General features: G+C 43.4%; 1 protein-coding gene across 2 annotated transcripts in view; it reads right to left on the reverse strand.

The window, feature by feature from the left end:
- Positions 1-13350, reverse strand: part of LOC124038008 (phosphatidylinositol 3-kinase regulatory subunit gamma) — a 296718-nt gene that overhangs the window by 46786 nt on the left and 236582 nt on the right. The window contains exon 1 of one of the 2 annotated variants that reach the window (XM_046353358.1): positions 576-1232. The exons of the other annotated variant lie outside the window; for it this stretch is intronic. Coding sequence (XP_046209314.1) covers positions 576-687 — 112 coding nt within the window. The 5' untranslated portion in view covers positions 688-1232. Of the gene's footprint in view, positions 1-575; positions 1233-13350 lie in introns of those variants that run through there. 2 annotated transcript variants of the gene reach the window in all.

Below are 13350 nucleotides of genomic sequence, written 5' to 3' on the forward strand. Positions count from 1 at the left end.
ACTGAGGTCGTCCATTTGTATGATAGCGACAAATAAAGTGCATTGGTTCAATGAATAATGTCCATATGCGCGTGAAATGTTTATTAAAACGGAAGGGATTGTTGCAGGATACACGGTAGCCTGTATCAATCTGCTGTTCATGTGATGTCACTCCGATAGACTCGTCATTTCTTTTTTTTTGACAACATTGTTACAAACTAAACAACGCATCTGATACGTTTTTTATTTATTTTAAAGATGCTCAAGGATCGTCATCACCGTTGCACTTGCAACAGTAGCAGCGCGACTGGACGTTGACAATGAAGCGATGTTTACAGCGAACGGAATAGAGAACTATAACGCACATTTCTGGATGCTTGAGCACTACTTGCGCATCTGTAATAACTACTGCAAAATGAAACAACAACGAAGCTCCCCTAATTAATAGGCTCGCTATCTGGACAGGCAGGTTTTTCTGGCAACGCGTTCTCCTCAAAGTTTTCACCATTCAATCCATATGACAAATGTCCCCGCATCTACGAATATGATACATTACCCTACCACACAATGACTATCCAATAGTTTTAGTGGCCTACCTGGAGGTGGTTGGTCCATTTCAATGTAAAATATTAATTCTGTGGAATATGGCATCATCACGTCCCTCCAATCATTGTCTTCTTTTTCCGTAGTCCAAACTGTATTGTACATTGTCTTTACTTCACTTTTGCGAATGACACTTGTCCTTCTCCAAATGGATATTTTTTTTAAAGGATCACAGGTGAACAACGACAAAACGTATACAACACTTGACTGATTTGATACTGCTATGTACTGTATATAGGACAGCTCAAATAAAACAGTCTCTGTTGATCTGAATGCCTGCTTCAGACAATAAATACGATGAGTTCTTCTCTAAAAGCACCAGGCTTCACTGCTCAGACATACAACTTCACTCTTCCAAAGGCCTATAAAATGATCTAACAGTCCTACAGAGCTGAAAGTAGATACCAGCTCTACCATCCAGTCCGTTCTTCGGGGACTGAGCAGTAGTCTTCATTTTAAGAACACTGACAGCGCCTAGGGAACCGTTCACATCATCTCGGCGATACCACCACAAGCGGACACACGGGTGACAGCCGTTTCTAATAATGACGCATCTAAAATGGGTTTGCGCTTTCTCTGCGCTATATTCACAGACAATATTGTTATAACATACGGACGATTGTATATATATATATATATGAACATATTTTGCTGTTCACTGGTTTATATATCATGTCAGTAATGTTCAAGTATCTAGCGGCATCATTTTACTGGCCCCCTTTCACAAAAACACATTGGTATGCTCCCATCTACTTTCCAGAGGCTAAGAACTAGGCAGTACGCAGACTCCAGTGTTGGGAACCAATAGGATATTACTTTACTTCAACTCTGTTGCCGGAGATTGAAGTTTTATATTTACATTTTTTTGCAACCTGGTATACCCTCCCGGTCAATGAACATCGCAGGGATGCAAGGAAGTGAATTGCTGATTGGGTCAAACAGTACTATGAGGGACAAAGGGATGCAGGCCACAAGAGGAGAGAAAAGTGACACTAACATATCTAGTAATTGTTTTCTGAGCATGACCACAACTCATGGCCAGACACAAAACACACACTATGTTATACATATGGTACAACATGGGGGGTGGGGCTGATTGGCGCGCGTGTGTGTGTGTGTGTGTGTGTGTGTGTGTGTGTGTGTGTGTGTGTGTGTGTGTGTGTGTGTGTGTGTGTGTGTGTGTGTGTGTGTGTGTGTGTGTGTGTGTGTGTGGGGGGGAGTCCCCCAGTTCCCCACCCCAGATGGCTAATGACGGACACACAGCTCCTCTCTGTCAAGTATGTCAAAGTGTTTTAATTGACACTGTCTCTATCTGTGGTGGGGTGGTGCCACACAGGCCAGGCTGGACAGATGAAAGGGTAACAATGACACGGGAACTGCCTCTGCCATGCATGGTAATCCACAGGAGCCCTGGGAAACTAGAATCATCTGCTGTGTTGTATCTATGCATCAGGACGGGGTCCCTCTGAAGCTCATGAATAATAGACGGGAGAGGCATCACACCGGCATTTGCATACTGTATTTATAATAATCACCAGCAGCAGTATGAATACGTGTGTGTGTGTGTGTGTGTGTTTGTGTGAGAACTACCCCTCTTCGCCTCCTCCCTTCCACAACTAATTCTTCTGAGATCATGTGTTAGGAGTGTCAGTCAGGGATGTCAGGGATGTGTATTTGCCATCCTGTGATTCTGGCTTCTCTCAAGCATCTGCTACACAGGTGGTGTGTGTGTGTGTGTGTGTGTGTGTGTGTGTGTGTGTGTGTGTGTGTGTGTGTGTGTGTGTGTGTGTGTGTGTGTGTGTGTGTGTGTGTGTGTGTGTGTGTGTGTGTGTGTGTGTGTGTGTGTGTGTGTGTGTGTGTGTGTGTGTGTGTGTGTGTGTGTGTGTAACCACAGATGACCTCTGGGACTCAGGTGTTGGTTTTGTTACTTCTGTAGACATAGAAACGCAGCAGCGCCTAGTGAAGCGCTGTAATGTGATGATGCAGCATCTAATAAGAGAGTTATTCCAAAAGGTCTTAAATAAAGGTATGTTTTAATAAACAATTTAAAACGTAGGCCTGCTTTAGGACTATAGAGTTCAGTAAACAAGTTTTAATCTCGTCTTGACATATCAGTGGATGTGTCTGAAATACAACATCTACGCAAGACTGGAACTCTTCTAACCTTTTAACGTAATCATTTAAATGAATTTATCTGTTTTTTTCCCCCGGTTTTGTACACAAAAGCTAAAATGCCAAAAAGGGAGGTCCAGACTGACAGAGATTAACTGGGTGCCTATGGGACCAAATCACATTTAGAAACCTTTTCTATCTGTGTGTGTGTTAGCAGATTTTCAGCCCGGATTTCTTCGCATGGTTTCATGGCCCCTGTCTCAGTGTGCATGTGCTGCAACAGATCAGTGTTACAGAAAGACACTCCAGTTAGGTACAGCAGCTCTGCCTGTCAAAGTCCCCAGCGTATGTCGTCAACAGTGATTCCACTGCTCTGTGCGAGTGTGTGTGTGTACAGTGTATGTGCGTTGTGTTAAAACCCAGTAGATTGTGCATTTGTGCGGCTCAAAGCCATACGGCAGGCATAAGCAGCCGTGAGAGAGATCCTAATCTGCCTGGCTACAGTGCAAAACCAAGCTAACCAATGCCCAATCCCCTCCAAAAAAAAATTAACAAAAAAAGGCAGACTTTTAAGTTGGGTTGTTGAAGTTTGAAAGGTACATGATTGCCTTGAGGATTTGGAAACCGCTCCATGCATAGAGATGGAAGGGGGGAAGCTGCACACTGATGTGACCGCAGTCTGCTTGCCACATGACACATCATTCTGACGGTGCTATTTCTGTGCTGATTATCCATTGCCCTTAGCGCTTTCATATTTTGTCTGTAACTGTAATAAGTAGAGTGGAAAGTGCAATTTAACCGTAGACACGAATAGGCTGTTCCATAGTCCTGCGCTAAACATAGACCTTTCTAGAGCAGGGGAGCCAGAGCACACACAGAAAGGGAACTGTTGCATAAGACGCTGTGGCGGTCTTGCATATATTATGTCTGAAAGTTGTGATAATATTACAGTGTCCAAATCCAAAGGAATGATTGTGCTTCCTGTTCCCTTTCCCTCCACTGTAAGGGTTTGATGATTATCCCTTTATTTTTTACAGACATCATTAGATTCTCTCTCTCTCTCTCTCTCTCTCTCTCTCTCTCTCTCTCTCTCTCTCTCTCTCTCTCTCTCTCTCTCTCTCTCTCTCTCTCTCTCTCTCTCTCTCTCTCTCTCTCTCTCTCTCTCTCTCTCTCTCTCTCTCTGTCTCCCTCTGCAGTAATATACAATATTATATAAAATAGTTGCATAAGCCATACAGGATTCAGGGTTACCTAATAGTGTGTGTTTGCGTGCGTGTATGTCTGTTCGGCCCATTTGTGTGTACCGTATGTCAGAGCAGCAGCAGTAACAGCGTCCATGGGCTGCTAGCTGCAGGGAACATGTGGAGAGGGCCATACTGCCTATGTACACTGAGTGTACAAAACATTAGGAACACCTTCCTAATTTTGGAGTTGTTACCCCACTCCCTGTTTCTCTTCCCTCCACTCCCCTTTTGCCCCTAGAACAGCCCCAATTCGTGGGGGCGTAGACTCTACAAGGTGTCGGAAGCTTTCCACAGGGATGTTGGCCCACGTTGACTCCAACGATTCCCACAGTTGTGTCAAATTGGCTAGACGTCCTTTGGGTGGTGGACCACTCTTGATACACACAGGAAACTGTTGAGTGTGGAAAAACCCAGCAGTTTTGCAGTTCTTGACACACTCAAACAGGTGCGCCTGGCACCTAGTACCATACTCTGTTCAAAGGCACTTAAATATTTTGTCTTGCCAATTCACCCTCTGAATGGCAGACACACACAATCCATGTCTCAATTGTCTCAAGGCTTACAAATGATTCTTTAACCTGTCTTTTCCCCTTCATCTACACTGATTGAATTGGATTTAACAGGTGACATCAATAAGGGATCCTAGCTATCACCTGGATTCACCTGGTCAGTCTATGTCATGGATAGAGCAGGTGGTCCTAATGTTTAATACAGTCAGTGTATATGGTGAAGAAGCACTCCCCGAATGGAGCCACATCACTATATGGGCATAAAACACTCTATTGGACATAAAACACTCTATTGGACATAAAACACTCAGTGTATATAATGCCCTCTCTGGAGAACCACAGAAGTGTATGAACAAACTAAAATATGAGTGTCAATCTGACTCTGACATCATCATGCAAGTTGAATCTGTCTCATCAGATATCTGCCTCAGCAAAGGCCATGAACCTCCCCCCCTACAGAATATTTCTGACCTACAATATGGGACAGAGGGTTCAAATACAGTTCAAGCGGATTCTGATTAAGAATAGAGGAAGTCATAATGTTTATGATCGAGAATATGATATTTCATTGGATCCTTAAGAGTCAATCTAAGCAACATTTTTAAAAAACATCCCAATAAAAATCAGGTAGTTTAAGATAGAGATATCTGATTTTCAGACTGCATCTCAGACCATAAGACATCCCACAAATTGGTCATCTCACGGAAACATCTGTAGCATCCGAACGCTTTGGCCTATAAACTAATATGACCCCACTGTGGAATGGGAGGACTCTAACGAACACGATGTTCTCTGTTTTGCTCTACGACACCCACAAGTGTCATGGGACTCATCTGAAGGTAACCCATACAAATGAATGGAAGTATGGTGGTAGTTTTGTGCCAACAAAAACAAGGGGGTAAATATATGTACTAAAAAAACAAAATGAGCTTTCTTATGTACCCTAGATATAGGGAAGACACTTCAAAACCTTATTCCTTATGATTTATCTATTTTTTTGACATTTATGAATGTATTACTCAATGTGTTCTTATGGGCTATAGACGGCTTAGAGGTTAAAGAAAACATTACGTTGCATCTTTTGATTCTTTGATGCATTTCAGACCTAACAGATTCGAGCCTGATTGTCAAAAAAGCTGCCTGTCCAGTCTGTCTGTCCAACTGACACTCACTGTGGGAGAAATCTGCCAGCCAGCCAGCCAGCCAGCCAGCCAGCCAGCCAGCCCAGCCAGCTCGGAGTCATGTGTGCACTAACACGAGCTAACCAATTAGCTGCACCGTCTGGAAGTTTCCAGGCATTGCTCTAATTCAGTGCGAAAACCCAGCCTCAGTTCCCGGTACTGTCTGAATAGGCAACGACCAGAGAACCGGACGGCGAGTCTCCTGTTAGGCATGCATGGCGTATGCAGCTCTTCCACCAAAACTAGACCCCGGCACCAAAGTGTTAATAACGCAGTGGAGTGGAATGAGTCGACCCCCCTCCTCTCTCTCCCCTCCATCTCTGTTAGTGCATCAGCCAGTTACAGTGCCAAGCAGGGAGAGAGAGAGAGCGAAAGCAGTCCGGACAAGGCAGTACCCCCCCGCTACACCCCACCCCCACCCTTTCGACAACCCAAATCTCTCTCCCCTGTTCTCTCTTTCCCTCTATCTTTAGTCTGCACCCTTGTTCCTCACCTTTATCCTTCTCATCCGCCCCCAAACCCTCTTTCTCTATCGCTCTCTCTTTTTCTCTCTCTGGGGTGGCAGACAGACGGTGTGTTTGGATCTCCTGTCCGCAGCAGAGCCGAGCCGAGCCGTTATAAGGTGATGTCATCCTGCAATGTGAGCGTCCCTGTAGCACTGATGCAATACTCCGGTGACACTCTGTAACGAGCTGCTGGCAGGCACAACTGCTGAGCCTTCTCTCTTCCTATCACCATCCCTTTCTCTCCTCTACCCTCCATTTCTCAATTTGGGTTTCTTCGCTTGATCCAAATCCCCCTTCCCCCTCGCCTCGTCTATATTTGTTCTCTACCCACACAGTCCCCTTTCATCCTTCTGCTTCCTATCCCTCCCTCCCGCCCCTCTGTGGTTGTCACAGTGTCATGGCACCATGGCTCAGCATTACTCATGCAGTAGCACAGCCAGTCAGGCAGGCAGGACCTCTTCAGATAAAGGGCCAGCTCTACCGTTAACCACTTCCTCCTCTCTTCACAGCAATGCCTGCTGGGGTAACCCTTCCCTGACAGAAAATACCATTTGAAATTGTGGATGGGAAGTATACAATTCAATTCTGTACAGTATGCAATTTTGAAACATGACACAAGGTAATAGAAAGAGTGTGCAAGCACATATTGTCTGTGTTGAAGGGGTTTCCTATACCCTGAGAATAGCTGTGTGCAGGGTTTTCTTTTTGTCTGTGCTCAGATCCTCTGACTCCTCTTGAGTTATCAACAGCTCACAACAACGATCAAGCAGCAGCGACCGATACAGCAGCCCTAAACAAACACTTTCTCACTTCTGATATGTCAATCGGGACTTTCACCCTCCCCCTTCTCCCTCCTGTCCACCGTCACTACCTCCCTCCACCTCCCCACTCTTCAATAAACCCCCATTGTTCGCTGGAGATGGATCCTGCCACCCTACTCCTCCCCCCGCAGGCATAGCTTTCTGTCATGTCAGTCTGAGCTAAGCTGCGGAACAGGGTTAGCGACCGCAGAACTGCTACCCACAAACGCCAACACCTGAACCCATGCAGAACAGCCAAGCGCTAACAGATTAGCATCCTTCCATGACTGGCTCAGGCTCTGCACGGCTGGGAAAGGAGCTGTGGATGTGTGTGTGTGTGTGCGCATGTGCGTGTGTGTGTGTGTGCGTGCGTGCATGAGTGGCCTAGGTCGGTCTAGCGGTCTGGGCCGTTGCTTCCAGTGCGCATGTACCACTGCAGCATAGGTTCCAATCTGTGTGTGAACTGCGTGTGAATGGGTCCCTTTATCCTGTGACCTGGCAGAGAGATTATACAGCAGAAACTAGGTGTGTAATCCATTTAGGGCCTGCACCGGTGGAATGACTGGGATGGGAGCTGGAGCATAAACCTGACTGAGTCTGGGCTGGATTAGAGGAACACTGACAGAGAGAGACACTCGAGCCTTAGCAAACCAAACTCGCTCTCTTTCCTCATTCACTTACTTACTGTACATACTGTCAATGTCCTGGTAGGGCTCTGCAGCTACCAACCTGTGTATGAAATAGAACTGTATCATGCTGTATCTTATATTGGTGAGCTGTTTTTTTGAACAGGTGGTCATGACAATAGAGTTAATAATAATAAAATAATAATAATAAACAACAACAACAACAACAACAGCAGCAGCAGGGGCGGCAGGGTAGCCTAGTGGTAGTCTAGTGGTTAGAGCGTTGGACTAGTAACCGGAAGGTTGCAAGTTCAAACCCCCAAGCTGACAAGGTACGAATCTGTCATTCTGCCCCTGAACAGGCAGTTAACCCACTTTTCCTAGGTCATCATTGAAAATAAGAATTTGTTCTTAACTGATTTGCCTAGTTAAATAAAGGTAAATAAAAAACAACAATAATAATATTATTAGGAGACTGTACAGTGCTTGGAGTTGTGTGTTAGAGCTGCTTACCTCTCTTCCCTGTATACCACAGGGCCATCATGACCCAAGCCGGGTGTTTATGTTTGTGTGTGTGTATTTGATACGGTGAATGTTTGTTTGTGAATGCTAGTGTGTTTCTGTGTGTGTATGTGTGTTAGTTAGATATGGAGGGCAATACAGTGAGAATTTTTAGAGTTAGAATTTGAGTGTGTGTGTGTATGAGAATGTGTTTGTGTTTGTATGTGCGTATGCGTTTCTGTCTGTGTTGAGGGGGGTGTAATCTGAATTTGCATTTCTGCTTGCTTGCTTTGGATGCAATTCAAATAATTTGTAACCTCAAGGGAGAGACCCACGTGAAGGAATACTACAGTTTACTATACAGTGGCTTACGAAAGTATTCAACCCCCTTGGCATTTTTCCTATTTTGTTGCCTTACAACTTGGAATTAAAATATATTTTTGGGTGGTTTGAATCACCCAATTTACAGAACATACCTACCACTTTGAAGATGCTAAATACTTTTTATTGTGAAACAAACAGAAAACTTGAGTGTGCATAACTATTCACCCCCCCAAACTCAATACTTTGTAGAGCCACCTTTTGCAGCAATTACAGCTGCAAGTCTCTTGGAGTATGTCTCTATAAGCTTGGCACATTTCGTCACTGGGATTTTTGCCCATTCTTCAAGGCAAAACTGCTCCAGCTCCTTCAAGTTGAATGTGTTCCGCTGGTGTACAGCAATCTTTAAGTCATACCTCAGATTCTCAATTGGATTGAGGTCTGGGCTTTGACTATATTACAATACTTACTATAGAATTCTGTAGAAAACTGTTGTATACTATACAACAAAATGTAGTATCCACTGATAATGTAAAGTACTTACTGTATAATTGTGTAGGGTACTGTGGAATACTATAGAAAATACTACAGTTAGAATGGGCTTAAAAAAAGAATACACCTGTAGCATTTCAGATATAGAGTTGAAATGTATTCAACTTTGAGTTTGTATCCCAATATTAAACATTATATGCATCACAGAAGACTGAAATATACCAAAACTGTTTGACATAGAAACACAAAAATTTCGTCATGTTTTTTTGTAATAATGTATATTAATAGCATTCCACTTATGAGGCCACTAGATCATTTGACTACAGGAAAGGGCTACACACTATTATTGCACACAGACTGAGTCCATGCAACTTATTATGTGACTTGTTAAGCAAATGTTTACTCCTGAACTTATTTAGGCTTGCCATAACACAGGGGTTGAATATTTATTGACTCGAGATATTTCTGCTCAAGCGATTGCATGCCTGTAAACATTTTGAAAACATAATTCCACTTTGACATTATGGGGTATTGTGTGTAGGCCACTATAAATACATTTTAAATTCAGGCTGTATCACAAGAAAATGTTGAAAAAGTCAAGTGGTGTGAATAATTTCTGAATGCACTGTACTACAGTCCACATTACACTAGAGTAAATACTACAGTATACTACAATCTGTAAAAACAAAGTTAATTACTATAGTATATACTACAGATGTATTTTATTACAGTATGTATACTATAGATAACTATAAATACTACAGTATACTACAGTATTCACTGTAGTGTTTTGCAGACTTTAGGGATGGGAGGGGAGGAAGGACGGGGGGGGGGGGGGGGGGGACACAGCTTGTGTCCATGTAACAAAGAGTATGCAGAAGAGCAGACTCTAGGCTGAGTTGAGTTTGCACTGTAACTCGATTTGAATCAATCTGATGAGATTCAATTTGATTTATTTTCGGTTGGAGTCAGCTCAATTCAGGTTCGTCTGTATTGGTCATTATAGACTGTATCGTGACACTGCTAATAGAGGCCCATGTGACAGCAGTGGTTGAGTAGCCAGGTCGTTCTTGATTTGCAGTGGCATTTGTGTCCATGAAAAACACTTTAAAATGACAAATAGTTAAGCATTATACATGCTTTTGTTGATATTGAACTGTCTATTAATGATAAAACATCCGTTATACTACAAAACATAACGTTTATGCATTGTTTAAAGTACTTATAAGAAGCAAATTGGCTTGTCCCAGTAGTTATGTCTAGAGTTGTAGTGGCATGTTTTGGGGATTTAGCCATATCTATCTATTATTTTGAACTCTGGAAAGTTACAAGTATTCCATATATTGTATAAATAAATACAAATAAAGAAGACTATTAAAATACATATATTTTTTTACTTGTATAATGTCTATCCATCAGTTGTATGTCAATAGTGTTTCCGCATTGAAAATGACTCATTACAAAGATATACAAGGACCTTGAGCATTCCCTCCATTGGGAAGCTGTTATCGGGGGAGGGGTCTGCACTAAAGAAAAGTATTAGCTAATCACACCCTTTTAGTATGTCATAACCTTGAGGATTCCATTGATAATTTGGTACAGTGCATTCGGAAAGTATTTAGACCCCTTAACCTTTTCCACATTTTGTTACGTTACAGCCTTATTCTAAAATGGATAAAATTGTTTGTTTTCCTTGTCACACAATACCTACACACAATACCCCATCATGACAAAGCAAAAACTGTGTGTAAGAAATGTTTGCAAATATCAAACATTTACGTAAGTATTCAGACCCTTTACTCAGTACTTTGTTGAAGCACCTTTGGCAGCGACCACAGCCTTGAGTCTACTTGTGGATGACACTAAAACCTGTATTTAGGGAGTTTCTCCCATTCTTCTCTGCAGATCCTCTTAGGCTCTATCAGATTGGATGGGGAGCGTCGCTACACAGCTATTTTCAGGTCTCTCTAGAGATTATCGATCGGGTTCAAGTCCGGGCTCTGGCTGGGCCACTCTAGGACATTCAGAGACTTGTCTTGAAGCCACTCCTGTGCTGTCTTGGCTGTGTGCTTAGGGTCGTTGTCCTGTTGGAAGGTGAACCTTCGCCCCAGTCTCATGTCCCGAGCACTCTGGAGCAGGTTTTCATCAAGGATCTCTCTCTGTACTTAGTCTCCCAGGCCCTGCTGCTGAAATACATCTCCACAGCATGATGCTGCCACCACCATGCTTCACCATTGGGATGGTGCCAGGTTTCCTCTTGATGTGACCCTTGGCATTCAGAACAAATAGTTCAATCTTGTTTCTATCAGACCAGAGAATATTTTTTCTCAAGCAAAGGGTCTGAATCCTTATGTCAATAAGGTATTTCTGTTCTTTATATTTAATGAATTTGCAAGATTTTCTAAAAAACTGTTTTTGCTTTGTCATTATGGGGTATTTTGATTAGATTGATGAGGGGGGGGGGAACTATTTAATCCATTTTAGAATAAGGCTATAACGTAACAAAATATGGAAAAAGTAAAGGGGTTTGAATACTTTCCAAATGCACTGTATGTCTAAATCCAAACGGGCGACTTGGTGTTACTCAATTTAAATGAAGGGATATAACATTGTGAGAATTGTTTAAATCATTTCACTTTAGTAAATGATTAAAGACCTTAGATTTGACATCTGTGGCCTCCATTTAACCGTTTCCTCAATAACCAAACATGTCTCATTGGTGTTACTACTCTTACTGGTGGCACAATGTTATCCCAATGCTAAAAAAAAATTAAGTCATTAAGCTGCCATATCAGTTGATTTAGAATATAAGGATGAACCCAAATACATTTAAATAAAAATAATTGAACAACAGTAAAAAAGTGGAAAAATGAGAAGAGAAGAGTTTTAGTGGAAACCCCAGTTTGTCAGGTACCATTCGGCAGCCCATCTCCATGTCAACTGTAAACCACATTGACCAAACATACTGAGGAGGAGGAGCGTCACAAGGTTGGTTTGAGATAGATCCATATGCCTGCCTGAAGAGTAGGAGATGAGATGAGATGGGGGAGCTTGTTTGACAGCAGTCCTGTCCATACAGTAAATCCTAAACTTGTTGAGAGGTTTATACTCACAATGCTGCCAGTGAATCGGCAGAGCCCACTCAAAACACACACAGTGGACACTGAGGCTGACAGCGACTGATAGTGTCACAGGTGAGCCCAGTTTCTTTTCAATAGAGCGGGGGTGGCAGTTGGGCCACTGTTTGTGTACAAGCAAAACAGAGGGTCATTTGGTGAGACAACTAGCCAAACACTAGCCGGTGGCTAGCTGGTGGACTTACAGACTGTATAGGGGGAGAGGGTTGGGGGGGAGAGGGTGAGGTGGTGGTATTGTCCATGGTAGAAGATGTATGTATTTGGTGCCAGGTGTACAAACAGACTAACCCAGGAGAGGGTGGCCTAAGGGCTGGGCCCAGTGTTTGGTGTTTGTCACACACAGCTGTGGCTGTGGTGAAGCGGGATGTGGGGCAACCATGAAGGCAGGCACACGCACGCACGCACGCACGCACGCACGCACGCACGCACGCACGCACGCACGCACGCACGCACACACACACACACACACACACACACACACACACACACACACACACACACACACACACACACACACACACACACACACACACACACAGCTCATAATTACACAGGCCTAAACGAAACACCCACAAATCCCACAAAACAAAGTGAAGCACGTTGGGTTGGGCCAAACGCAACCGGATCGGGAGAAGGATCTGAGGGATTCCAACACTTGGATAAGGAAATTAGGGATCTGACAGAGGAGTGGGAAGCGAAAGAGAGGAGGTGAGAGGAAAAGAGACGAGAGGAAAGAAAGACAAGCGACCTCCTCACCTTCTTCTCACCTCCTCACCATGCCAAGTGCAGAGCCCACATTTTGTCAGCCGGTGATTGTCATGCAAATAACTGCCAGTCTCACGGTAATTGACCGTTAATTAACAGAAAGACATTTAGCATCTCCTGGCTTCTAAGCATAGCCTACATACCTAAGAGCCTGGACCCTCACTTCATATTTCAAGGCTGCGTTAAGTTGTTGACTCAGAAACAGACCAAGCCCCGTTTCGGTAATACCTCCCATCCTCTCTAAGCGTTATCGTTGTACTGTTGTCTGTACTGCCAGGGGTGTTGTCAGCTGAACTCCACTCTTAGATCTGCTATTGTTAGCTCAAAAGAGGAACCCACTGTGGTTTGCTCACCCAGTGCTTTTAGTTCAAATGTGAATTCCATAAAGTTGAATACCCCCTCGGGTTTTCAAATCATGTAGAGGGTTTGGGCTGTTGCACGATAGCAGCCAAAGCCCATGTAAATTAGTTTATAACATTCCATCATTGGTTACTCTGAGAGTTATTCATATTGTTATTGGCTGCGGACTCAGGCCCTATGGTGCTGATCTTGGAAAAGTAATTCCAATTTCTTC

The sequence above is a fragment of the Oncorhynchus gorbuscha genome, linkage group LG06 (assembly GCF_021184085.1).
Source record: "Oncorhynchus gorbuscha isolate QuinsamMale2020 ecotype Even-year linkage group LG06, OgorEven_v1.0, whole genome shotgun sequence".
Classification (NCBI taxonomy): Eukaryota; Metazoa; Chordata; class Actinopteri; order Salmoniformes; family Salmonidae; genus Oncorhynchus; species Oncorhynchus gorbuscha.